The sequence below is a fragment of the Capricornis sumatraensis genome, chromosome 22, assembly GCF_032405125.1.
Source record: "Capricornis sumatraensis isolate serow.1 chromosome 22, serow.2, whole genome shotgun sequence".
Classification (NCBI taxonomy): Eukaryota; Metazoa; Chordata; class Mammalia; order Artiodactyla; family Bovidae; genus Capricornis; species Capricornis sumatraensis.
The window spans coordinates 50,816,658-50,844,479 of record NC_091090.1 but is presented as its reverse complement, the minus strand read 5'-3'; the positions used below and the strand labels follow the sequence as shown (position 1 = coordinate 50,844,479).

At 54.0% G+C, this 27,822-nt stretch overlaps 1 protein-coding gene across 1 annotated transcript; it reads right to left on the bottom strand.

Annotated features, from left to right (window-relative positions):
- Positions 1–194: 194 nt before the first annotated feature.
- Positions 195–26,986, bottom strand: TXNDC5 (thioredoxin domain containing 5). The gene is made up of 10 exons (XM_068994248.1): positions 26,688–26,986; positions 22,755–22,904; positions 17,248–17,353; positions 11,393–11,489; positions 8,633–8,748; positions 7,059–7,145; positions 6,274–6,417; positions 4,159–4,241; positions 2,766–2,895; positions 195–1,695 (listed from the first exon to the last, which is right to left on the bottom strand). The coding sequence occupies exons 1-10, from the start codon at positions 26,984–26,986 to the stop codon at positions 1,573–1,575; spliced, it is 1,335 nt and encodes a 444-aa protein (XP_068850349.1). The 3' UTR covers positions 195–1,572.
- Positions 26,987–27,822: the final 836 nt, after the last annotated feature.

Sequence of the window (27,822 nt, the reverse complement as noted above, 5' to 3'; positions counted from 1 at the left end):
TTCATACTAAACTGATTAAATAACACATTTATGATCTCTATCTGCACTTACAGCTCTTTTGTAAATAGAAACTATAATTTATTGTCTATTTTATATGTTTTGTTGTAACATTTAAGGAAAGACCAGACTTTTTTTTAAAAAAAGAGTTTATTTAGAAAGTATCATAGTGTAAACAAACTGTACCACTTTGATTTTCTTTTAAAACAAGACTCAATGCAAAGCTGAAGCCACTCATGAGGATTGTGCTTCTCTCCAAAGTTGGGGTTTTTTTTTAAAGAACATCTGTGAACCATACATGATTAATAAAGATCTCCCTTAAGGCAGAGGCTGGCCGGGATCCTGCTGTTTCGTCTGCCGCAGACAGTGGACGGGGTCTCGTTTCTAAGCGGCCACATCGCCTGAGCAAGGGCGGTGGGGCGAAGGGTGTTACCACGAGGACTGACTGATGCTGAAGGACGTACAGGTTAGAGACCTTGAGAGAGCCTAGGCCTACGGCAGCTGATTTCCAAGGGCGTCGGTATAAAGGCTTCATAACCCAGGATGGCGTGAATCAGGACACCAGGGACGTGGCCGACTGCAACCCTGCCTGCCTTGGTCTGGAGGCCGAGTCGATCCCCTCTGCACACAGGAGACGGGCGGCCTCCCAGAGGCAGACCAAACAGGGCGTGTGCCGCCACCTGCTGCTGCTTCCAGTCTGGGCTCTGCTGCAGGGCCGTGGGGTGTCCCCGGTCCCTGACACCCGACCTGGGAGAGTTCCTGCAGTCCTCCTGCCCCCTCCTGGGAGGCAGAGACATTCAGAACCTTCCTAGGAGTTCTTAGAAGGGTCATGACGAGCCATGTGGCACTTCCTACGTCCAGAGTTTCCACGAGAGACATCAAATCCTGACGTCCACAGGGACTCTGGCTTCACATTCCCTAATGAAATCTGGCAGGAGAGACAGAAGTATTCCTTGAACAGTAACAAGCAATCAATCAGTCAAGTGTCAACACCCACACAGGGCTATGGCAGCAGCACCACCTTACTCAGGCACATGTCGGGCGCCACCCTCTGTGAGAGGCACCCGCAGAGACGGGGGTCCAGGAGGGGCTGGAAAAGTGGCTCTTCCACAGGCATCGGGGATTTGTGTGTTAAATCTGCTCCAAGCTATGGACCAGCCACGTATGAACAAGTCATGTGATCAAAGCAACTCAACCGGGCCACACGGCAAGGCCGCCTTGCTAGGACTCGTGGGCCCTTTGAAAACAACGCTTTGGATGATGCTGTCACCAGAATCACTCGGGAGCCAAAAGTAGTCTGGCAGTTGGGTTTTCCTCGACTATTTTAGTCTCAAACCATTTCGATTTCACCAAGAGCAGGTTAAAGGGGGGAAAGGATGGTAAGTCGCCACCGAAAATATTTAGTTTGCAAGTGGATCGTGAGTTACACATTTACTTAGAGAAACTTAAGAATCTGTAGGGTGTGTTGGCTTAAAAACACACACGGAGAAGACAGCACGAGTTTAGTACATTCGGATCTCTGAGTCCCCGCTGCGGGGAAGCGGGGAGCGGCCGAGGGACGGCGCCCCGCCGGGCTCACAGCTCGTCCTTCGCCTGACGCAGGACGAAGCGGTGCAAGGAATCCAGGTCACGGCTCCCACTGTGCTCGCCGACCTTTTCTCCTCCACGGAAAAGCAGCAGTGTGGGATAGCCTCGTACCTTAAAAAAGAAAAGAAAAGCTTAAAAAACAGCCCAATTCACGCACAGAGTAAAATCAGAAAAGATCCTTGAGTTGAGCCCAAGGAAGCCTGCAGCTAGATTTTCAGAGCGCACAGACCCTCAGCAAACTACCCGAGGCTGCAGAAAGCAGAGCCTTGGGGCTCTATTTCACTTTTCAAACCCAAACGAAACACTTTTAAGATTAGCACTGAGGAGGCACTTCACCCTGAAGTGGCGTCTCGGACTTTCACACCAGCCCTGGGGAGCTGGTGTGGCTGGCCAGGGCCTGAGAGGCTGCACTCCCGACAAGTTCCCGGGTGACATGCAGGTGCCCCGAGGCCACACTGAGAAGCGAGAGCCTCACGGACACACACCTGTCCGCTACGGCTCACCTCTTTTCTCTTGAAAACAGACATACCGTCTTCTAGTAAGCAGATGACGTTTGTGTTATTATCTCTTGTAATAAAACTCCAGAGGCCTCAGAAATGTTTTAAGAAAACAACACAGGTTCCAAAGCAGAAATTGCAAGTGTTCGAGGCTATTCAATGGTGCTAACAGCTCGGAAAGAAGGCAACAGCTGCATGAAGCCAAGCCACGCGCCTAGCCTGCTGGTGCAGCCCTCCCAGCGGGGAAGTGTAGGATCAAACACTTCCTGTATGGAGCGCCGCCTCGTGTCTGAAAAGCAAGCTCCTCAGGTGTTTACGGGGAAGGCTACGCGCCAGCTGTTCGGCCAACGAGAATGGTCCTGCAGGCGGGGTCCTGCCCTCCAGCTCTGAGTCTCAGCTACCGCCAGCCTCCTGCCAGGTGGGGAAGCTTCACCCCCCACCCAGCACCACAGAATCATGTGCACTCACAGAGGAAAGCCTTTCTTTTGGGAGAGCAGCTCTTTTTGCTTTTCAAATGAGAAAGGAAAAAACCTCAAGACTCTCAAAAGGACACGAACACTTTGTTGAGATGAGGAGGGCAGCGTGAATGACCTTGGATGAGGCCACATCACCTCATCACAGTCCCCCCTGGGAACCCCCCACCCCCTATTCTGTGCTCAGGAGGCTCCAGCCACGCGGACCCACCGAGTACTTGCTGCAGAGGTTCCGTTCGGCAGTGCAGTCCACCTCGGCAATGGTGACCTCCGTCAAGCCGGGGAATTCCTTCTTGGAGAGGTCCTCCCAGGTCGGGGCCAGGTCCTTGCAGTGCCCGCACCTGGGGACAGAACATGACGGTGCCGCTGAGGCACTGGGTCCGCTCACCCACACGCCACTGCCCAGACGGCCTCCTGGGTTTGAGTTTATAAACGTCAGCCTTCCTCCTCTCCCGCCCCCATCCCCGAATCCAAACCTGAGATGTTCAGATAATTGGACAGACGCAACACGGTCTGAGAACGATATTGACCTGGGAAACCTCCTCTGTGGTAAACTGCGGGCTCCCTCGTTTATAAGTGTACCATGAGCAGGAAACGAGACCCTTTTAAAAAAAATCACTTGAACGCCAAAAGCAGGGTAGATTTCTTATGGTCTCAGATGTTTAAGACAATTTGAAACTTCCTTGCGGCACTGAGCCTCGTTCCAGCCCACCTTCCCCTCTACGAGCTGCTCCCCCCAATACTTGGTCCACACAGCTTTAGGTTGCCAAAAACACTGAAAACACCTAACAGTTTTAAAGGCATTATTTCCTCGTGTTTCTACTCTTTAAGAAGAACGGGACAACTCCAAGTCAAGCTCCTTAGCTTTGTAGCTGTTACTCATGAGCACTTGGAATGAAACAAACCAAGGACCAGAAGTGACCCGTGGCGACCTTACTTGTCTGTGTTTAGAAACAGCATCCTATATCCCCCTCCACATTTTTCCAAATGGGCTGTTTCAAGACAAAGCTCTCCTCCCGTTTCACAGCTAAGGAAACTGGGTTCCAGAGCTCTAAGGGGCTTTCAGGGTGACAGGTGCGAGGCACAGCCCGAACCCGCTGCATTCCCGCCGCCTCCGGTGCCTTGGTCTGGAGCAGCCCCCACCTCTGCTCTGGTCCCCAAAGGCCACGGGACGGGCAGCGCAGCTGACTGACACGCCGCACGGCTCCAGCGGCAACCCGCGCTCCAGTCAGTTCCCCTCTGACATCCCAAGACAGGGGCAAAGCTGTGTCAGGAAGTTCATGGTGCTGAACCGAAAGGGCCATCTGTGTGGAAGAGCACCCAGATCCCACAGAGCTTCCACGTGGCGCTGGCCGTGGTGACAGTCTTCTGGTTCAATGTTTTCTCCAAGGCAGACTGAGCGTGAACCTCCTCCTCCACCAAACGTCCGCCTACCTGAGTGTGGGAGCCGAGCAGTAACACGTCCTTCTCCCCGAAAGCACGACTCTGTGTGAGTGTGGCATGCGCCCAACACTGAGTCTGGAGGCTCGGGCGCGCGAGCGAGGAGTCAGGATGTGCCTTGAGGGCATGACGACAGAGCAGCTTCTGATCCAACAGCCACTTACCATGGAGCGTAAAACTTGACGAAGGTGACGCCTTCTGCGACGGCGTCATCGAAGTTCCTTTCTGTCAGCGCCAACACGGTGCCCTTAGGGGAGGGAAAAGCCACGACTCAAACACTGCAGATACAAGTGTGGGTCAGGTTCCGGGATCCCGGAAATACCGGTCAGACTCCTTTAAAATGCTGCACTGTGTGCTCCAAGGCTACACACACACACCCACACAACTCACTTTTCACGAAACATCAGCAACCAATCACAGGTCCCACGGTCCAGAGCCCAGGAGATGCCGTGCGGATGGGCGGGCCACGCCTGGGTCTGCACCGCGCGGGCCTGGAGCCCCAAACACTGACCCAAGTCCAAACCGCCTGGCCTCCCTGAAGTCTGCACACACGTTGCTTTCCTCGCTGACTCTATCGCTCTCTGTGGATTCGCAGGAAGAGATTTTCTTCTCTAAGGGCCCTAGAGGGGCACAGGCACTGATGTGTTCACACGTGAACAGGCTACTTTCCGTCTTACAATTCAGAGTTGGTGTGAAAACTGTTCAGTCTCCTCAACTCCGGAGAATTCAGGGCAAAGGGGCAGCGAGGCAGTCTGCTCTAAAGCGCTTCCGTCGGGATGGTTCTTTACAGAACTGTATCCACTCCTCCAAAAGTGGACGTCCCATCCTTATGTGGGGCAAGGGCACGCGCTGTGTCACGTGACTGCGGTGCCCCGGCCGCCCCCTCGAGTCCGGCGCCGAGTCCCGGTGCCAGCGCCTGGGAGGCCGTCCAGACCTGCCACCTTTCTGTCCGGAGAGGTGACCACACTCCCCGAAAGATCCACTTAATGGTGGAAAAGGTGAGTCTAAATAGAAACGGTCTGGGCTTGATGAAAGCATCACGGTATGTAATTAGGCTGGATCTGGGATGACCTTTACAACCGCTGCAACACACACTCCCCGACATGGGGTCCATAACTACCAAATCATTTGTTTACTTCTTAAACCAAAACATCAGTGTTTAACCAACATCCACGCAGTCCCCAGGCGCTGAGGTTCCCGCTGAGGGCAGGGGAGGCCCACCATAGCCCCACGTGGGGTGGAGGGAGTAGGCGGCCGCTGGCTTTTTCAAGCACGGATGCCTGGCCTTGGGGCGTGGTGGCTCCAACCAGTCACACTTCCCTGTGAACACTGAGGCTGGAGGGTCACTGGGGGGCAGGGAGGGCGCCCCGTCCTGGGGAAGAACCCCATGGGCCATGTGGACTGAATCAGCAACACAAGGATTCCACTTAGGAACTAAACTGACAACCACACCTTACGGTTCCTAGCTGAGCAAACAATTCTGATTCCCCTAGTAGCCTCATTCCCACCCCCGGCTTCAGCTTCTACGCAAAGCTGCAGACATGGGACCCAACTCATCTAAGGAAACAGACATCCAGCTGCGGCTTCAGACGCACACACTGACCTGTTGCCGCGTCCACACCCCCTGCCCAGCCCTGAAAACCGCTCCCCTCCTCCTCCCTGAGCTCAGTGCACCATCCCCTGGACGCCCCAGCGCCCACCCGGCGTCCCTGGCCAGGCTCCCCACCATCCACCCCGATGGGCTGGTGGAGCTGGACTCGCCTCAGCTGCGGGGGCCCAACGCCACCCATCTCAACACAACCCTTTCCTGTCTCTTGCACCCGGGCTGTGGCCGGGCAGCTTTCTTCACATCCCCTTCTGCTCTAAGCCCACCACAGGCTCCCTACAGACCTAAGACCCTTGGCGGGCCGACAAGGCCTTCCCCGGCGCAGTGGCCGCCTCCTCTCTGCTCCACACGGTGCCCTTGTCCTCCTCGCCCTGCCTGCCCGCTGGCCGCCACGGGCTGTCCTGAACACGGCCGGCTGATCCCCGCCTGTCGGGCTAGCCCCTCCAGCAAATACCCACTCGCCCCTCAGCTGTTCGCTGACAAGAGCAGCAATGACTGAACCCAAGGGAAGAACATTCCAGAAACGTGGACACATGCTTTCAGAACCCTGTCTCACACCTGCTTCAAGGATTTTTTTAGAGAGAAACCCCTACGAGCACGTAAAAGCAGGCGATGAGGTTGTGTTGAAACGTGGACCGTGGGCCGTCCCATGCTGTCCCGGGCGGGCACCCACCTGGTCAGCTGCGGGCTCAGCGCCCAACACTGGGGCCTCTGAGGGCTGGGCGGGCTCCGGGGCGGCATGCCCTGCGCTCTGCAGCTGCGCCTCCACGTACTCCCTCAGCGAGTCCAGGTCCCGCTTGCCCTTGTACTGGTCCACCTGTCGGAGCACAGAGACACGTCAGCCTTGTGGACCCTCCCGCTGCCTGCCTGGGACCCCTGCCTTCAGGCGGCTCCCTCTGGGGGTCCCAGCCAGTGGTGTCTGCTGCTCAAATGTCAAGGCAAAGCATAAATGATCAACCCGAGCTCTGCTCTGGGTAGAGAGCTTGACAGGGCCTTCCTTCAGGGGAACCGAGGGTCACCAGGTCTGGGCATGGTCCACTGGGCAGGGATGGAGCAGACACTGACCCCCCTCAGAGGTCGGGGCCAGAGCAGCAGAGTGGGACGTGGATCCGGCGTGTTCTAAAGAAAACCCGAGCCTGCAGCGCCATGTGTCAACACCTGATGGTGCCTCTCAACTGCCAGATCTCACCAGGGGACCACGAGCCCCTCGTCCCGTGATGCGTGTCCCTTTAAGCCAGAGCCCAAACCGCCTGTGCTGGCAGCTGTGCTGAGCTCAGTCACTCAGTCGTGTCCGACTCCTTGCGGTCGCACGGACTGCAGCCCACCAGGCTCCCCTATCCACGGGAATTCTCCAGATTAGGACACTGGAGTGGGTTGCCGTGCCCAGTTAACCCACTCGACAGCTCAGCTGGGGCAAAGACACACCTCCTGTCTCCACACGGAGACCTGAAGACATACCTTTTTGCCGTCTCGGAACCAGAGGAGCGTAGGATAACCTCGGACCTGGTTTCCTGAGCAGAGTTCATAGTGCTGCGTGCAGTCCACCTGGAGAGAGAGACCGCACGCCCACTCAGTTTCTCCGAGGGCCTTCCGGACCAGCTGTCTGTCGGACACTCAGCACTTTTTTTCAGGAAGAAAACTACTCAAGTCCCCCAAGGGTAGCTCTGCAGTGTCTGCACATTCTGGAGAGACCTTTCCCAAGCGCTGCTCAGCTGCCCGAGTGGAGGGGGCAGGGGAACAAGGTGAACTTCAGAGGCGTGATTTATTTTCACTCACTCAAAAATGCCAGCTTTTAGGAAGCGATCGTTTACCCTGAGCAGGTTAACAGGTGGAAAAAGGGACCCTACCCTGACACCTGGAGAGGGGATGGCCTCCTGCTAGGGACAGAGTCACCCCCCGCCAGTCACAAAGTGAGCTGAGAAACGTCTTCTCAGGTCTTCAGCCAGACCACCCTCAACACGCCTGATCTCGTCTCATCTCGAAAGCTAAGCAGGGTAGGGCCAGGTTAGTACTTGGATGGGAAAAATGTCTCCTCAGGTTCAAGCTTACAGAGTTTTCAGATCAAGGGGGGAAAAGTCATCAGTTTTAAATAGGAGTATTTGGACTATAATAAAAAGACAAAACTGAAAAAAAAAAAAAAAAGTCTAAGTCTTTAACAGGCAACAGTGAAAACTTCCTTTAACAACACTCCAACTTCTGAGGCGTTTGCTCTAAGCCCAGGTCTGTGCTCAGCGCTTCACTGTCACCCATGTCAGTCAGATCTCGTCCTGGTTTTGCAGAGTGGGAGACAGGGGTGGAGAACTGCTTGAGGTGGCTGGCCACATCTGTCTGAACCCCAGGTTTGTGCTTTTGGCACTTCCCTGTACTGGGCAGTTCCTCTTATTAACTACTGGACACATGGCGCTGAGTCTGTATACGAATCAGTCCCTGGCAAAGCAGAGGAGGTTTTGATAAAAAGCAATGCAGGCAGGGGTGTCTGGTGGGTGCTGGGGGACGGATGAGATTATAAGTGCTTGAAGATCCAGAAGCTGCCCTAGATATTTCTAGAAAACCCAGTGGTTAGGCACTACTTCTGGCTTCCCCACATGAAGTAGGAAAGGATTCCAGGCAGCAGGGTGAGTGGGTGGAGCTAACTTCGGGTGGGTCTTGCATGCAGCCGAGGTCCTTTAGGAACCAGCTCCTGGGTGAGACCCAGTGTGGATGGTCTCCGAGGGTGTCCAGTGAACACTCTCTATGGCTCCATCCCAGGTCTTGGCAGAAAGGCCTCTGGGGCTGCCAGTCCAGAACCGGCCACTGCTTCAAAATCAACCAAGGAGCCAAAGCCCTAATTTTAATCTCTAGAATGTAGAAAAGCCAGCACTCTCGAAACCAGGTTGCCATCTGTGAAGGTGAAATGAATTATCAAATGGCACACTAAACGGAATTAATAAATCAAGTTTGTGACTACACACACAGAATTAATAATGGGCTACTCGGCTAATTAATCCAGCCAAAGGCACTCTATTTCCAATTCAACAGAGGCACTCACTCACCTTGCCAATCTTGACAGTTTCGGAATGTTCAAGGCCCAGAGCCAGCTGCTCCCAGGTTGGAGCCAGAGCTTTGCAGTGACCACACCACGGGGCAAAGAACTTGATGAAGTGGTCTCCTTCAAGGGGAGAAGGCAGGGACAGGGAGAGAGTGATTCACAGCTGCCCACACAGACAGACAGAACAGGCGCGTCACAGCTCCGTCTTCCTGCAAAGCTCAGCTCAGGATGAACCCTTCAGCCGGTAGGAAGTGACTCCCCATCAGAGACGTCTCTATCTCTGAGTTCATGACCATCCTTACAAAGGAATTTGTCACCTCTGAAGGACACCAGGGAATCAACTCATTATTTGGAAAACTGGCAATAAAGGGGAAGAAACGGGCGCTTGTATAGCCTGTCTTTCCTGAGATGAACTGCACTCCGGATAATGGAGTGATAAACAAAGGCCAGTCACCTCTTGCTGAAAAGAAATGAAGAAGGGACGCTGTCATTTCAACAGTGGTTCTGGCCGGCTTCCCTGGTGAATTATGGACCTGCATGGTGATGGGAGAGGCTGCTGACAACAGAGACTGCCCAGCCATGCAGCCGTGCTCACACCCCTCGAAACATCAAACACAGTGAAAACGGCCCTAGATCCAACTGCCAGCTCACGTGGAATAGAGACACGAGGGCCCAGGGACAGGGAGGCTGTATTCCACAGCCTAGAAATACGACGAGTCCCCACTGAGGGGAACGTGCAGGTCAGACAGTCTGTGTGCTCGGCAAACAGAAGGCAAGGGAGAAAGAGAAGCTGAGGGGACAGACTGAAGGAGACTCAGGAGAGCAATATTTAAAACAGGAGAGAGAGAGACCAGCCTCAACTACCGTGCTGGAGGGCACGCTCGGGTGACGAACCAGAAAGAAAGTGAGCAGTGGCTCCGCACGGTCAGGAAGGGCTCCTCGGGGGAGAGAAGGAAGCGGGCAGGAGAGGAGCCGGGATGTGAGCTGGACGGTGGCTACGGGCTGACTGCTTTACGACCATTCACTGCCCCTACACTGCTTTCTGTATCCGGGTTTTATTTCACGATAAAATAGAAGATTAAAAAAACCAAACACTTGAGTATCACTCTCTTGGCTAGAAGTAAACCACATCATGACTGAGACACTGACGACTTTTACCTCGGCTCTTCTACCTCGACCAGCCTAGGGCAAAGAAAGGTGTCAGGCTGTGAGCAGCCCGCGTCAGGCTGCAGGCAGGGAGAGAAGCAACCAGCAGCCCTGATGGGGGCCCAGGCTCCGAGTCGAGCTGGCCGGGCGATGCCCAGGGGGCATCTGGTCAGTGCAGCAGTGAGGGGTCGGAGGGACCTAGGGGGAAACTTGCTTCGACAGTCAATGTTTCCTATCAACTATACCTCAGTTCTTTACAGAAAAACAAAAACTATATATAAAAGTAGCTGGTCTGTAAGGCTGGAACCCTGTCTCCCCAGACAGGCCTGTCACTGCCCTGAGCTGTGAAGTGGAGACAGCGGGTGCAGGAGCCGGGTAAGGGCGGGTGGGGCACCACTTTCCCAGCAGACCCGTGGACTGGGCCCCTCGGAGGGTGACCCGCTCAGGGGGTCGGGCTGTGCTTTGGGTGGTTCTGGTAACACGTCCTACAGGGAGTCCCAGCCTGCCTCAAAGTGACTCCCGGAGAACAGAAGCCCTGAAGGTCCATTCCCAGAGCATCGGTACCAATAACGGCCTCCAATTAAAAGCGGAACGTGGCTTGCAGGCATCCCAACAAGTGATTCCAGCCTTGGAGGGGGTGGGCTTTCACTCCCAGCAGGCAGGACCCACAAGGCCAGACACAATTTTAAGCCCTTTTGCAGAACGGTCCTGCCTCAAGTTGCACGGAGGATCTCTCTCCATGACAGCATCTGAGAGCAGAGGTCAGCCTGGCGGCTGGATTCACACTCGAGCCCTTCACTGCTGAGCTGACGCTTCTGAGCGTGTACAGGGAGGTCTCACACACATTATTAACTTAAGAGACTGTACTCCGGTCACGGACGTTTAGGAGACTAAGAAAGTGAACGTGAAGCCGCTCAGTCGTATCTGACTCTTGACCCCACAGACTGTAGCCCGCCAGGCTCCTCCGTCCATGGGATTTTCCAGACAAGAGTACTGGAGTGGGGTGCCATTGCTTTCTCCAGGAGATCTTCCCGACCCAGGGATTGAACCCGGGTCTCCCGCATTGTACACAGACGCTTTACTGTCTGAGCCACCAAGAAGTCCCAGGAGACTAAGATGTTGTATCAAAACAGTAGCTTAAGGGTAAAGAGCACCTATCCTGATTCATGTGTTATAACGGTCCCAACTAAATTCTGCTTCAAACAGGTACGAGAAACCTTTGTTTCTGCCTCAGGTCAGTAAGCACATGATTAACACTAACAGAAACAAACACCTCATCATCCAAGGGCGCGGGCCCAGCCTGTGCACAAATTAGGTGAGTGCACCCAGTCCCGTGTGCGCTTCGCACACCCGAGGCTTCAGCCTGGCACCAGAACTGGCCTCTTCATCAGATGGAGACGTGTCCTCTCCGAGAGGAAGAGCACTAGACACAGGAGTCGGTGGGGCTGCACAAGAGAAACCCTGGACAAACACCACCCATGCAGTGGCCTCTGAGCCCTCGAGCTGCGAGAAGAGAAGCCCTGGCCAACCGGGAGGTCGGACCCCAGGCACGCCCTGCCCCCAGGGTTGCGGCCCCGCCCCTAGTCACGCAAACATGCACGCACACACGCACGCCTACCTTGAGCCACGTGCAGCTCGAAGTTGCCAGCTGAGAGCTCATACAGTCCCTGCTTGAGCTCGGGGGTGCGGGGCGGCTCCACCGCAGGCTCTGGAGTCTGATGGGGGAGACGGAACAAGAGTCACCGCGGGCATGTGTCGAGGCACCATGGAGCCCATCACGACTTCTGTATGGAACCTTCTGCCGCCACCCCCCCCCCCCCAGCCTCCGGGGGATGCTGCTGTGTCGAGGGGGGCCCCAGGCAGGAAGCAACTTAATCGGGGCAAGAGGCCCCTTGGCAAGTGCTGTCGGACTGATGCTCCAGGGTAGCCAGGTGACAACCAGCACCCCCCACCCACAAACCTGTCCTTTGCTGCCCTCAAACCCAATCCAACAGAGCAAACTGAAGGATGGACCGCCTCAAGCCAGCACCCTGTTGGGTTCTTGGAGATGAGACCTGGGTCGGCTGGCAGAGCACAGCAGCGAGCGGCACCGAGGGACACAGAGGGGACAAAGCAGACAGCAGGCAGACCCAGCTAGCCTGTATGCGCAGCAGCAGTAAGAAAGTCTGGGAAGGAAGCTGAAACTCTGAAGAGCTGATAAAAGAAAAAAGGTGACAAGAGGGAAATCTGGATGGATGAAAGGCCTCAGAGAGAAAAACCACAGGGCAAACGTGGGCTGCGCCTTTAAGAATGTAATTCACGGGACTAAGCTTTGGACAGAAACAGTGAAGAGACAAGAAGTGGCTTTTAAAAAGGCGCTTCTCCAGCACTTGAGCAGACTCAGTGTGACAGCTAACTGCTAACCCCCAAACCACACCATTCCAGATATCTCCATTTTCTCTTAGGCCAGCACGTCTGTGGTCTCCAACCAGAGCAAGCAGAGGAAAAGAGATGATCACTGAGACGTTACTGTCCTACAGACACGGGGGTGTCTATTATTCAGTTCTTATCTAGGGGTTCGTATTTCTACTAAAATGAATATCCAAGTTAAGTCATTTGAAGCTTTCAAAATGCTGAGAGCTCAAAGCTGGGCAGGGTTGTAACTAAAGCAGCCTGAAGTTTTCTACTTCCGCTTCGTTGACAATGCTAAACCTTTGACTGTGTAGATCACAATAAACTTCTTAAAGAGATGGGAATATCAGACCACCTTACCAGCCTCCTGAGAAATCTGTATAGTTAGAACCGGACATGGAACAACAGACTCATTCCAAATTGGGAAAGGAGTACGTCAAGCCTGTATATTGTCACCCTGCTTATTTAACTTACATGCAGAGTACACCAGGAGAAATGCTGGGCTGGATGAAGTACAAGCTGGAAATCAAGGTTGCCAGGAGAAATATCAATAACCTCAGATATGCAAATGACAACCCCCTTATGGCAGAAAGCAAAGAAGAACTAAAGAGCCTCTTGATGAAGGTAAAAGAGGAGTGAAAAAGCTGGCTTAAAACTAAACATTCAAAAAACTAAGATCATGGCATCAAGTCCCATCACTTCATAGAAAATAGATGGGGAAACAGTGACAGACTTTATTTTCTTGGGCTCCAAAATCACTCAATAATGACAACTGCAGCCAGGAAATTAAAAGACGCTTGCATTTTGGAAGCAAAGCTTTGACAAACCTAGAGAGCATATTAAAAAGCAGAGACATTACTTTGCGGACAAAAATCTGTATAGTCAAAACTATGGTTTTTCCAGTAGTATATGGATGTGAGAGTAGGACCATGAAAAAAGCTAAGCACCAAAGAATTGATGCTTCTGAACTGTGGTGTTGGGGAAGACTCTTAAGAGTCCCTTGGACTGCAAGGAGATCCAACCAGCCAATCCTAAAGGAAATCAGTCCTGAATATTCATTGGAAGGACTGATGCTGAAGCTCCAATACTTTGGCCACCTGATGCGAAGAGCTGACTCATTAGAAAAGACCCTGATGTTGAAAAAGATTGAAGGAAGGAGGAGAAAAGAACAACAGGATGAGATGGTTGGATGCCATCACTGACTCAATGGTCATGAGTTTGAGCGAGCTCTGGGAGCTGGTGAAGGACAGGGAAGGCTGGCGTGCTGCAGTTCACTGGGTCAAAAAGAATCGGACACAACTGAGCAACTGAACAAGAGCAACGTCAATCTTTTGGCTGCCGGCTTGACTTTCACACTACGTTTGCATCAAGTGCTAAGGACCCACAGAGAAGGGTGTCTGAGAGAGTGATGGCTAAGGGACAGTCAGTGAGTTCCAACAAAGTGAAAGAGGAGACTGTATGTCGCTGTGTATAAGATGTTCAAAGGGCCTACAGTGGTAAAACGCCCGTTTGTGGCACCAAAGGAGCACGTCTTTGGTCCTTGTTCCATGGCAGGTAAAGATAAATGATCATTACAGGAACTTCACAGTGTATCACAGAATGGGTACCGTCCCCACACTGGGGACAACGTGGGCTTCAGAGTCTTAAGAAAGCAACCTGGGGCTTCCCTGGCGGTCCAGGGGTTAAGAGTCCACCTGCCAATGCAGGAAACGGGTTTGATCTCTGGTCTGGGAAGATCCCACATGCACAGGAGCAACTAAGCCCGGGAGCCGTAACTACTGAGTGTGTGCTCCAGAGCCAGGCTCTGCAGCCAGAGCCGCCTGCAGCGAGCAGCCTGTGCCCCGGAACCGGAGCGAACTCCCGCGCCTCAGCCAGAGGAGAGCCCGCGCAGCAGTGGAGACCTGGCACGGCCGAAAATAAAGACGTTTGTTAGCTCGGCACTACTCAACAGGAGCTCGAAAAGTGGTCTGGCTTTTTTATTTTTTGCCTTGCAATGTTACGTTTGGATCTATATTCTAAAAAGTCACGCCAAAGTAGGGGGAGAAGTCCTTCACAAAGATAGCGTTTCTGATGAGAGAAACATTATCAACCTGAATATCAATGACAGAAAAAAATGACAGAAAAATTCTGGCATATCCAGAAGATAAAATATGATCACTGTAAAGATGTTCAACTAAATATAAAGATCATTAATGAAATGAACCATATCTATGTGATGATGACTCTACTTAAGGAAAAAATACAGAAGGAAACACGGAAATATAAAAATTGGAGAAGGTTAAGAAATGGCAGATTTTCCTTGACTTTAATATATTACCATAATAATATGAGGGAAAACCCTAAATTTATCCTGTTTAAATAGGAAAACGTATACATTAAGTTATTTAAGTATAAATACAGAAGGGCTTCCCTGGTGATTGAGAAGGCAAAGAATCTGCCTGCAATGCAGGAGACTCAGGTTCAAACCCTGGGTCGGGAAGATCGCCTGGAGAGGAAATGGCAACCCACTCCAGTATTCTTGCCCGGAGAATTCCAGGGACAGAGGCAGGCTACAGTCCATGGAGGTGTAACAAGTCGGACACGACCAAGAGACCAACACTTTCATAGAAGTTTTTTTAAAATGCTTTCACTTAAAATATAAAGCAAAATTCACATGGAGAAAAATTTTGGTTTGTAATATAAAGTCTGAATACTTGAATTTTTCTGTAATAAGCCCCCCATCATTTCCAGCAATTACCTGAGATGCCCATGGCTCTGAGACGCCAAGATGTGGCAGGGGGGTGACTGAGGTCCGGGGTGGGGTCCATGTGGCCATGCCCCCAGGACAGGCCCTGAGGTGGGCAACGCTGAGCCTCGCACCGTCCCCAGCCCGTGCTCTGGGCTCCACCCTGAAAGGGATGTCGGCTGGGGAGATGACGGCTTTCTGCCATCCTGACCCTGGCTGATGGCTTCCTGAATACAGTCATCACAGAACACTGGCTTTTTGGTGAAAAACTTACTTTAAATGTTTTTGGAGACTATGAACGCTCCTTTAAAACTGGCTTCCTCCCCCCTCCAGAGAACACCAAAAAAACAACCAAAATAAAAAAAACCACCTTTAAGTTTAAATCTATGTGAAAGTTACACCTGCTGCTTTCTTGTCGTGACAAAGATGCAAATTTACTCTGAAGGGTTTGTGGTTTCCCTGTTACCTAAAATTAGACACAGCTCTGGTCAACACTTACTCAACACTGTATGCCAGTGGTCTTCAGCACACAGTTCTGGGTGGTGGCGCTCAGTCCTGTCCGACTCTGCAATCCCATGGACCATAGCCCGCCAGGCTCCTCTGTCCACGGGATTCCCCAGGCAAGACTACTGGGGTGGGTTGCCATTTCCTTCTCCAGGGGATCTTCCCGACCCAGAGAGCAAACCCCTCGAGACTTTTTAAAGTGTGAGATAAAAGCAGTACTTGGGAAGCAGCTAGGTTTCTGATTGGCTCTGACCTCTACCCAGAATGTAGGGGAGAGCTGAAGGACCACATGGACACCCTGGAAGGGGACAGCAGAAGACCCCTGCAGCTGCGCAGATGAGCTCCAGGCCAGGGGACGCTCTCCTGACGCTCCAGACCTCAGACGCTCTCCTGCCTCATCAGAAGCACGCAGCAGGCACACTGGCCACCTCTCTGCTCCCATCCAGGCCCAGCTCGGCCTCTGCAGGCCCGGGCCCTCGGCACTACCAGAAAGCAGCGCACATGAAGGGACACTGTGTGGAGGGCTCGCGGTCGTCACGATTTATAACAAGATGAAGATGCCTACTGTCCACTGGAGGACTGAGGACTAAGGATTTTTCTCAGGAATGCTACACATAACTATGTCTTTAAAAAACATCTCAGCAACACAACACTGTAAGTCACTACACTTCAATTAAAAAACAACAGGCCTCAGAAATCAGTTTCCACAATTATATCCTGAGTAGGGAGTAGTGGCCATCAAGACACAGAGAGTTCAGGGTATTAAGTTTTGTCATCAGCAACGCCACTAGGGCCGTGGGGCTGAGAAGCAAAGCAGATTCACACTGGGGGTACGGCCCAAGGCAGTGGGGGGAGCGGGAGGTTGTGGAGTGGGGAGCTGGGCTCAGGGGGTTGGGCTGAGCTGGACTGGACGCCCCGGCAGAGGCCTGGCCCCCAGGAGGCCGCAAGTCCATCTCTGGTGCTGAGGAATCAGCATGATTTGAATGATGTGTGAGACGGGAATGGAGGGTATGTTAAAAAGGAGTTAAGTGCGCTTCTGTGGGCTGCATTCTGAAACAGTTACCGACAACCCTGACCACAGCCAAACAAGGAGTGGGAAGACCAGAAGACCAAACTGTCGGCGCTGCTGGGGCCAGAGGTGGACACACAGGACCATCTCCACTGCACTCTGCCCGCCACTCACCAGACTCTTCTCCCTACTTCTGTGCACGTTTGAACATTTCCATAATAAAAAGCTTTCTAAAACGTCATCTTTTCCCAGTAAGGTACTTAGAGAGTACTCAAATTCATAGAGACAGAATATAGGGTGACGGGTGCCAGGGGCTGGGAGAGTTAGTGTTTAACAAGAACAAGGTTTCTGCTTATTGTTGTCCATTTGCTCAGTCCTGTCCGACTCTTTTGCAGCCCCATGAACTGTAGCCCACCAGGCTTTCCTGTCCATGGGATTCTCCAGGCAAGAATACTGGAGTGGGTTGCCATGTCCTCCAGGGGATTTTTCTCAACCCAGGGATCAAACCCATGTCTCCTGCTTGGCAGGCGGGTTCTTTACCACTGAGCCACCTGGGAAGCCTGGGTTTCCACTTGGGAAAGTGGAAAATTTCTGTGGGTGGATGGTTGCACCACATTATGAATGTATTTAATACCACTGACTTGCACACTGGAAAATAGTTAAGAGAGTAAATTTTATAGTGTATTTTATCAGAATTTTTAAAAATTGCAACAACAACAACAAAGTGAATCTTTACTTATGATATCACTGAATTCTAAAAAGTTGCTTTAAGATGATAGCTAATCTAGCCTCTTTACTGCCCCTCAAACACAGGAAGAAAAAGGGTGGCCGTGTGTGCACTCACGGGGGGCTCCTCGCTCAGTGTCTGCAGCATCCATTTTTCCAGGGCCTGGAAATCCCGGGGACCCTGGTACTTCACAGCTTCTTGGCCAGGCTTGAAGAACTTCAAGCTGAAAGAGTAACAGAGGATTAGACGGAGTGGATTTTAAAGCACTTCAAATTGCTCCGAGCAAAGAATAAACTCATTTAGCGAAGCAATCATAAAAACGGGGTGTCGGCGGGCTGCAGCCAGCTCACCCCTGCCCCTCTCTGATATCGCCTGGAAAAAAAAGAAAAGCAGTGTTCGAGGAGGTGGCATATTCACTTAATCCTCAACTTTAAAAAGTTTCTCATGTTATTCTTGAAACACAAAACCAAGGTGAACATGTCGGGCTGGGCCCCACAGACCCAAGGACTTGGGCAAGGGTTCCCCAGGCTCCCCTGCCTCGTATCCACTGCCCTTTTCCGGCTTCAGTTGTTTTTATGTTCTACATTTTGAAGAACAATCTAGAACTGTCGTGGAAACTGCACTGTTCTGCAGTGAATTTATTTCCCGGCTATTTCCTGTCAGCTACTCAATTTTCACAAGGCGTGACTATCCAGCTACAATGAGAGTTCAGGTTTCCAACTTCAAGCACAACCCTGTCTTTGGTTGATAACGACCTGTTCACTTGTCCCCAGAAAAGGACTCTTCTATTTTCCACATACACGAACCTCTAAAGGTGTCTGCAGATGGAACACAGAGTTCTGCCTTTGGAGGGGAGCGGGGACATCACCTGGCTCAGTGGCAACAAAGAAATCGAGCGCCAATTCAAGAGACGCAGGTTCAATCCCTGGGTTGCAAAGATACCCTGGAGGAGAAAATGGCAACCCGCTCCAGCATTCTTGCCTGGGAAACCTCACGGACAGAGGAGCCTGGTGGGCTACGGTCCATGGGGTCGCAAAGAAGAGTCAGGCGTGGCCGAGCAAAACAACAACAGAAGACATCATCAGAGCCTGAGACGAGCAGGTCCAAACGCTGGGTCACTGCCTGGCAATGGGACAATGTACTCCCAACGGAGCCCAACAGAAGGCGTCAGGGATGAAGGGAGGGGAGCGAATAATTCTTCCACTGACAGAATAGAAGGGGTCAGGGACGGAAGGAGAAACATGGCTACTGAAAACAGAGCAACACAGACTCGCATTTGGGGGCAAGCCTACCCATCTAAACACCCCCCAATGCTTCCTGGCATGTATGTGGATTTTGTTAGGAGATGCCCAGTGTGCAGCATCAGAATATAAGAAGTTAAGATATGCAGAAATCAGAAGTGTGTGTTTGGATAGCTAACCCCACAAAGGTCTTAATTTGAAGCTTCACACCAAACAAGAAAACCAACACACTGGCTGCAGAAGGCATTCAAGTAAGAATGGGCTTACCAACCTCACCCAGAAGCTCAGATCCTGTGAGGGGCTAGGGGATACCTCGATGTGACTCCAAGAGTATCTCTCCCCTTCCCTGGCAGCTTACACTTTTATAACCATGACAAAACCCACAATCTAACTAGACCTGGCCAGTGTGTCCCTTCCTTCATGAAGTTTAACATTTCAAGCGACTCAACCTGCCCTCACACCTGTGACCACCGGCGCCTGCCCCCTTGAGATGCTCTGGAGACGTCCGCCGTGCCCATGGAGGACCGGGGCGACCCGTCCTCCACGCTTCCCTCTCGGCCAGGTGCCTCCCTCCAACAGAGCCCTTCAGGATGGAAATGAGTTGCTCCTCAGGGCGTCAGAAGGAACCAGGCATTGCTCTCGTTTCCACCTCTCGTTTCTTTGCTAAGGCTAAATGTAGGAGAGCCTCATGTGTTCATTTTTCCTCATTCGGTATACACTGATTGAAATGAAACTGATTTTTAAAAATCTCTTTCTGCTGCTGGATTAAACACCTTTCTAAGCTGCCCAAGTCTGAGATTCTGGAGAAGTTCACAGACCCTGGGGAGAGACAAGCTTCCCTGACGGGGCATCTGACTTCATTTTCACCATGGATGGAGAGGCAGGCGGTGGTGGAGAGCAGGCCATCGGGTTCGAGCCCCAAGGACAGCCCCAAACCTTTCTGCTGCTGCCGAACCTCCACCGTGGGCACTTGTTTTCCTGGTGAACTTTCTCTCTCTCAAGGAGACTGCAGGGGAGACAATCCCCACTGACAGGGCTCTCTGGAAAACAGCAAGATGATGTCCTATCACCATAGATGGGATGGTGTTATGGGGTGACTAACAGGAGATCTGCCCGAAGTCCTGACCCATGCTACCACAGACTGTGACCTGAATTAGAAACAGGATTTGCATGGAAGCAATCGAGTTAAAATGCGGTCAGTAGGGTGGGCCCTACGCCAATATGATGTTTCCCTGACAGCTTAGTTGGTAAAGAATCTGCCTATAATGCAGACCCCAGTTCGATTCCTGAGTCAGGATGATCCCCTGGAAAAGGGATAGGCTACCCACTCAGTATTCCTGGGCTTCCCTTGTGGCTCAGCTGATAATCCGCCTGCAATGCAGGAGACCTGGGTTCGATCCCTGGGTCGGGAAGACTCCCTGGAGAAGGGAAAGGCTCCCCACTCAGTATTCTGGCCTGGAGAACTCCATGGGCTGTATAGTCCATGAGGTCGCCAAGAGTCGAACACAACTAGGCAAATTTCACTTTCTTTCTAAGCCAATATGACTGATGACTGTATAAAAAAGGAAATTTAGACAGAGAGACGGCACACAGGAGAAGGCTGTGTTAAGGAGGAGGACTGGCGTGGTACTTCTCCAAGTCAAGGAACATCAAAGATTGCTGGAGCCAGGAAGAGGCAAGGAGGATCTCCAGGGGCTTTCAGAGCCTTGGTTTCTGGCTTCTGGCCCCTGGGACCATGACAGTTTGCCTCTCTGTTCTTTTTGGGGCACTCTGCATGGCAGCCCTAGAGACCTCCTTCAGCTCTGCCCCTGCTAACATTTTCCCAGATGACAAAGATGCTTTAATGGCTCAACAGGAAGATCTCAAAACAGCTTCCCGAGCACAGGCAGCCTTCTTTAGGGACCTGGGAACCCAAACTCCCTTCCTCTCCAATCCTTTAACCCCATTAAAGGTGCCAGGAAGGGATGACACAAACACTAATGTGCTGACCAACCCCCCCACCCCCACCCAGCATCTCAGCATCATCTGATCCAGGCCTCAAAACGCCTCTAGAAGCCCACATAGGTCAACCTATGAAAGGCCCTAAGGCCCCTACATTTTATGCAGCACGCCCCCACCTCCTGCATTCTGTGAAAAGAATCTGGTGTTGGCTGTGATGGTCACAGGGCTCCTTCCCAAACCATGCAGTGGGAGCTGGTAATTCTCTTTAACAACTCTAAAGCAGGGTCTGGTTTTCTTGGAGAGATCACATCTTCCAAAAACCAAATCAGGATGCCTGCTCCAACGTGGATGTTTTGATATCTGTGAATAGCATCTGTGGAGTCACTGATGGTGCTCCCAGAGAGCTGAGAGGAGCACCCTCCCCTCTCTCTCCGACACCCCAACGCACGCCTGCTCAGCCTTGTCACTCCCCTCCCTCTCTGACACCCCCAACCCACGCCTGCTCAGCCCTGTCCCTCCCTCCCTCTCCGACACCCCAACCCACGCCTGCTCAGCCCTGTCACTGGTTTACGGTGCACACGGCCACACACAGCCAGACGTTCAAGAGTGGACACCAACCATCTGCAGCTCCTGCCCCTGGAAGTCACAAGCCCTCAACAGGGAACTGGCTCCACAGGGCACTGGCTGCTTCTCCGGGATGCTCTTCATCTAAAGTGGAGTTTACTTTAAAGGCAACGCAGTGAAGCACAGGACAATGATACCAACAGGCACATACGTACGGCAGGAAATTCTGTCTCTAGTGCTCTGATCTGATACAGACTTGAGTTACCGTGCCCAGATCAGCAAGCAGTCACTAAAGATCAAGAGTCCCAAAGCCCTTTGTGGAAATGCCAAATCTCCGAATGTTGGGGGAAACCTTAGCATGAATTGGGCACGTTCAGACTGGTGGCTGCACACACCAGTGCGGGGGTGGCGGGGGGGAGGGGGGGGTGCCAGCATCTGACTTCACACTCGAGGCTGAGAACCGTGGCCAGAGCTGCAGGAAGTGAACGGTGGAGGCAGGGTCCAAACCGCGGCATCCAGGTTCCAGCTCAGAGCGCCGGCCACTTTCCATGTGGCCTCTCGGGTTTGAAGATCAGCTCGGGTCTCATACAGGATCGACTTCATTCATCAGTTTGAACAAACATGTTGGGACCTGCAGTGCCCGACCCCTCCCCCAGCCTTTTGGAGATGGCATCTTCCCCTTTTTGAAGATGTACCCTTCGCCCCAACGTCGAATGCAGAGTCCGGAAGGGGCTGCTGTCTTCAGACAAGATCCCGCCTCTCTGGCCACGAGGTCTGTTTCTGGAATGAATACTCCATCCAAGGAGGGCCAATCAGGGATGGGCCTAAGCCCACTATGGCAACAGAGCGATGCAGAGCTGGCAAGTCGAGTCACCTTGAGCGGGGCGCAGAGAAACAGGCCTCCAGACCCGCGGAGCAGCACCTCGGTGCTCCCACAGCCTGCAGACTAAGCCAGCTCCATCAAGCCCCTCTTCTGTTCATTTAGCCAGTTTCAACTTCCGTTCTTAAATCTACTTTAACTGCCAAGGAAACAGAGTCTCACTTGTCAGAATGACTGCACTTTCTTTCCAACAAAAACGGCCCTCGTGCTGGTCACGTGGGGAATAACTCTAGAAAAGAGACTGAAGAATTAATAGCGTGACGGGGCTCCCCTGATGGTCTAGGGGTGAAGACTCTGCCTCGCAGTAATGCAAGAGACACCAGTTCGATTCCCGGTCCAGGAGGCTCCTACATGCCTTGGCGCAGATAAGCAGGTGTGCCCCAACTTCTGAGCCTGGACTCTAGCCTAGAGCTGCAACTACTGAGGCCGGAACGGGGAGAGCCTGTGCCCTGCAGAGAGAAGCCAGCGCAGCGAGAGGCCTGGGCCCACAAGCAGAGAGCGGCCCCTGCTCATCGCAACTAGAGGAGAGCCTGTGCACAGCCACAGAGACCCCGAATCTTACAAAACAGAAAAAAAATTAACAGAGTGGCCAAAAATTCAGACAAAAAGTCCTGACAGTCGGTGTTCACTGGAGCATCAGATGTGACAAGATCTCAGGAAGAACAAGACCATTTTTGTCTGGAAGACACGTTCTTAATTTTATAAAAAGGAAAACTCAGTTAATTGAAGCCTTTTTCCAAACAAAGTACAAAAAAGCATCTAACACACAGCGCACATATAAACCCTCCCTAACAACAGGGCCTGCCGGCTCCAAGCTGGCATCGCCTCCCTTCTCAGAACTACTAAGAAGTTGCCAAAACCGTAACTTGCACTTCGTTTGGCCGGAGGTGGTTGGCGAAACACCAAGACCTGGAAGGTGCAAGGCGCGCGCCCGTCACTCACGTGCGGTCCCCGCGCGCACCCGTCACTCACGTGGGGCACCCGCGCCCGGCACTCACGTGGGGTACCCGCGCACGCCCTGGGCGGAGCACACCTCCGAGTCGGCCGTGCAGTCCACCTTGGCCACGTACACCTTGGCATCCTCCATGCTGTTATACTTGTCTCCCAGGTCGTTCCAGGTTGGCTGCAGCCGCTGGCAGTGTCCACACCTGCAACAAGGGGGCGGTAAGAAGCGTGCTAAGCGCGGGGGCAGAGGGGGCCCAGCCCAGCTCCTCAGCCAGCCATCTCCTACGGTAGCGGGGCGGTCCGATCCTACCCTTGTTCACACCGCAGCGGAGACGCAGCCGACCAGCCCACCGCGGCTGCGGAACCTCCCGAGAGTCCCAGCAGCGTTCTCAGCGAGGCGAGGCGCCCGATGCCTTTCAACCTGGCCCCAGCTGACCTCTATCCACCTGCCTTGCTTCCTGGGCCGCCCTCACTGCTGGGCCCTGCTGGGCACATTTCCAGGTTCCTGCAAGCAACCTATCTCGGCCGGGCCCTGGGAGTGAGCACGCCTTCCTCTGACCCTTCCTAAGCCCACCCAGCCGATCACTACTTGTTCAGCTTGGGCGTCACTTCCTTCAGGAAGTCAGCCCGGACTCCCAAGCTGGCCGGTGTTCCCTCTCTTCCCTCTCTGGGGGGTCCGGAGAGCCCCCTCGCTCCTCCTCGGCAGCTCCCTCTGGTCCGGAGAACCCCCTCGCTCCTTCTCGGCAGCTCCGCCCTTCTCGCTGCCATGGTCCCTTTAGGGTCAGGTCTTCTCCACCATGTAACCCACTCTCTCCAAATACAAACCAGCCTCAGAATGAAATCTGTTCTGCATTCTCGCCAGTGAGAAGATTTAAAAAAAAAAAAAAAGCTTGTGGCCACTCAAAACTTCTAAATGTGACACGCTCAAATGGACACTTACAATATTCACTGTAAGAATTTAATGACGTATTTTAAAATCATCTATCATTTAAAACAATATGCTAACTTAAAATGATTGCTTTTACTTGTCCCATTTGACAGCATCAGTCTCTTCCCCATCACTAAATCTTTTTGAGTCATATGGCTGACTTCCCTCTTTAACTGTCAGCTGTTCACAGGGCCATACTTCTGACAATGAAACCTGGATCTCAGACCCAGGTGCACTCTCACAACGTTAGAGGACATGGTCTGCTCCCCCTTCTCCTGGTGAGTGAATTCCTGATCTCTGCGACGGAACTCCTTGCTGTAGCGCTTTTTAGAGTGCTGTCAGAACACCCAGCACTTCTGAGTTCATCCTCAAAGCAGTTTCTCCATAAAATCAGTGTTAAATCCCCTTGCCTCTTTTCTTTTCTGACAGATGATCTCACCAGGAAGCATCTAAAGGCCGCATTAGAAGACCTTGCTCTAAGCAAGCCTGTTTCCCCTAAGCAATACCTTCTAGGCCAGAGAAGAGAATCCTGCTTGATAACAGACTCAAATACAGTATGAATCCTTTTCTGGAAGATAACTGTGAGGGAAAACCACAGTCAGATTTAAGTAGATGTGGTGCAACTGCTAAGAAGACAACCATCTTCCTTTCTACAACTGGATGCCCGAGACATGTACCAAGTGCTTAGCAACTTCCTAGCAATGGTTCCACGGGTGCCTCACAGTCGGCACTCTGGTTTTGGACCCTTGGGGCTACAGCACAAAAACTCAGACTGCAGCTGCATTGAGGCAGTTTGTGGTCAGTAACACAGCAAAGCCACCTGGTCCTTTCAAGGCAGCGGCCCCAACCTTGACCTTGTTGTCACCAGATTCAATGGGACCTGAAAAGTGGCCATACATGACCTGACACTGGTGCACCACTTACCGCAGGACAGCCCTGCCGCCACTAGGCTCAGAGCGCAGGCACAGGGTCAAGGCTACCATTGGCCCCTGCCCCCGAATCCCGCGTGGGCAGGCAACATTCCAGAGACTGAAATGCAGAGAGACCAGGGGCAGCCCAGTGTACCCTAGCTGAACTCCAATCTGCTCTTGCTGCTGCTGCTAAGTCGCCTCAGTCGTGTCCGACTCTGTGCGACCCCATAGATGGCAGCCCACCAGGCTCCCCTGTCTCTGGGATTCTCCAGGCAAGAACACTGGAGTGGGTTGCCATTTCCTTCTCCAATGCATGAAAGTGAAAAGTTAAAGTGAAGTCGCTCAGTCGTGTCCGACTGTTAGCGACCCCATGGACTGCAGCCCACCAGGCTCCTCTCTCCATGGGATTTTCCAGGCAAGAGTACTGGAGTGGGGTGCCATCTGCTCTTAAAGTCTGTTAAATGCTGTCACAGAAACCCACACATCTGTGTAAATATTTCCTAGCAGACTACGAGAAAGCAAACAAAAACTTTAAAAGTTACTTTTTCTGGGAGCATCCACCTAAAACTCTGTAAGCCGCACACAGTGAAACAGGAATGTACTAGTCCTCTCCGTCACTCAGGCCAGGACTAGATGGGGAGCATTACAGAGACTCCAAATCGAAAACTCCACTGGCACTGCGGGGACCTACATGTCTGCATGTCAGTCTTTCTCTAAAAATGAATAAATAAACAAACCCAGGGGCAGATTTATTCCACAGAAGCAGACTTCAGTTAAGTAGCATATTGAACTCCAACAGTTACTCTGAGAACACCCTCCACAAATAAAGTATCCACAACCATCACTTTACATTTCTATACCACTGGGTTCTAAAAATTCCCCTCCTTTGGCTCTTGAAACACAAGCTATCCCATAAATACAGTTAGTAAATGACAAGTCTGAGCCCGACCAAAAGTGTCGACGTAACCCCAAAGGAACTGAAATGCAGTAATAACCTGAATATGGGGGGAAAGTTTCCTCCAGCTTCTGCCGGCACATTTTCTCAACAGGCGGCTTTTCTTGGGCATCTTCTTCCTAACCCTTTTCGCATCCCTTCCCCTTATCTCAAGGAGTCTCTTGGCTCTGGGCAAGAATGCCAAATTCTGCAGTGAAGCCTGCAGAGGCCTGGGCCATAGACCGGCTGGCTGCACCGCCCACAGAGGACCCCCCTCAGCGGACAGCTAGGCCCTGGGAGAAGGCCCTCGGTCCCTCTGCTCGTGTCAAGCGCCGGAAGTCGCTCTCTTGGACGACTCGCAGGGCAGGAGTCTCTGGGGTCGGCACCGAGGCTCACAGCAAAGCCCCCATCCGGGAACCATGGTGGGGGCGGGGTGGGGGGCTGTCTGTTCAACCCCTGTGCCTTTTCCCACCTCAAACTTCCCAGATGGCCAGGCCCAAAGAAAGCGGAGGGGAGCGCGCGCCCAAGGACAGCCTTGGGTCGGGGGTCAGTAGCTCCTGTCACCTGGAGCACAGCTCGCTGCGCCCCCGGAGCTGCAGAGAGGCCCCCAGCCTCCGCACGGCACCCCGATTCCCGGGAGACGAGTGGGAACCCTCTAATGTCCGGACCAACCCACCCCACCTCGCGAACGCAGAGCCTGGGAGTCCCTGAGTTTCAATTAAACCCCCAGGCTCGCGTCCGCCCTGCGGCGAGCGCACGGGACAGGAAGTCCACGTGTACACGCCGGACCCCGGGTGTCCGCGCGGCCGCACGTGGCCTGCGGGTACCGGCCGAGCCGCAGGCCGCTGCCTCCGACCTGCGCATTAGTTCGGGGCTGGGGGACGCGGGGCGGGCGGGTTCCGGGCTCCCAGCGGCCCCGATGGACAACGACCCCTGCCCCGACCCCCCGGTGCCGGGACCGGGGGACGGGGCGCAGGAGCCTGAGCGCCGGCCTTTTCCGGTTCGGCCCTCGGGGACCGCCCCCTCTCGCTTGGTCCCGGCCCCTGCGCCACGTCAGCGGCGAGCGCCCGGCCCGCGCCGCCCCCGGCGCCCCCAGGCGCGAAGGCCCCCCAGCCCCTCGCCGGGCGCCCCAGAGCGCGAGCCCGCGCCCCCCGCGCCAGCCCCGGCCCGACCAGCGCCCGCGGAGCCCCAGACGGGCGGCGCGGCCAGTTACCAGGGCGCGAAGAACATGACGAAGTGCGCGGCGCTCTGGATGCCGTGCGCGAACATGTCGGCCGTGTACAGGTGCTTGGCGTGCGGGTCCTGCCCGTCCCCACCTCCGGCCGCGGGGGTCCCGTCCGCCGCCGCCGCCGCCGCCGCCCCCGGCTCCTGGGCCCGGGCGCCCCCCCGCCCGCCGCCGGCGTCCAGCAGCAGCAGCAGCAGCAGCAACAGCAGCGGCGGCGGCGGCGGCGGCATGGCCGGGGCCAGGGCCCGAGGCCGCGGCGGGAGGAGGCGTCCGGCGCGCGCGGGCATCTCGGCGGGCTGGGCGCGCTCTCGCCCCGGCCGCCGGTCCCCTCCGTGCCGCCCGCCCCGCCCTGCCTCCGAGGCCCCGCCCCCGAGGCCCCGCCCCGAACCCCCGCCCTCCGGCGCGCGCCCGCCTCCCCGGCCCAGATGGGCCCGCGCGCGCCCGGGGCTCCTCGCTGGGAGCCCGGGGGAGGGGTGGGCCGGGCCCCCGACAGCCTCCCGCGCTTGGCCTCCGGCACCTGAGGGCTGGAGGGACCGCTTGGGCCAATCGCGCGGGGGCCCCGCGCCTCTCCAAGCCCCGCTGGGCCCGCTCTGGCGTGGGGCTGCGCCCAGGACTGGAGGGTCAGAGAGGCCAGGCCCGGAGGCCACCGAGGGCGGTGTCGGCCTCGGTTCACCTCAACTACACAAAGGCGAAAGAAAGAGTGAGCTGCCGTCAGCAGAATTCAGGAAACTGAGCAGAAGTGGGCGAGGTTTACACCTGAATGAATCAAATTCTCGGACCGCAACTGTGATTCTGGGTCCGAGCCCAGGGGTGTGATGGAAACCTGCTTTCCAAGCGAAAGCTTGGGGGCGCGCCCTGCCCCGCCCTACCTCGGGTTGAGAGAAAAGCGGCTCACAGCTTCTTCCGGGACACAAACCCCCGCAGGGTCTTCGTCAGCCGGCGCCCGCCTGGCGTCCCAGGGCGCCCGCGCCCCCGGGAGCATCTGGACGCGCCTGCTCTGGCCCCGTGGGCTGCGAAGCGAACCCAGGGGCGACGCGTGTGAATCGGGCACCTCAATTCATACCTGCGCACATGCCCGAAGGCACGCCGTAATTGAGGGTTAGGCCTCGCCCTGGGGATCTGA

Coding starts and splice junctions, on each gene's coding strand:
- TXNDC5 (XM_068994248.1), bottom strand. CDS start 26,986: ATGCCCGCGCGCGCCGGACGCCTCCTCCCGCCGCGGCCTCGGGCCCTG. Junction 11,490..17,247: donor CACTGAGCGAGGAGCCCCCC/GTGAGTGCACAC, acceptor CTCCCCCATCAG/ACTCCAGAGCCTGCGGTGGA. Junction 1,696..2,765: donor ACCTCTGCAGCAAGTACTCG/GTGGGTCCGCGT, acceptor TTCTTTTTTAAG/GTACGAGGCTATCCCACACT.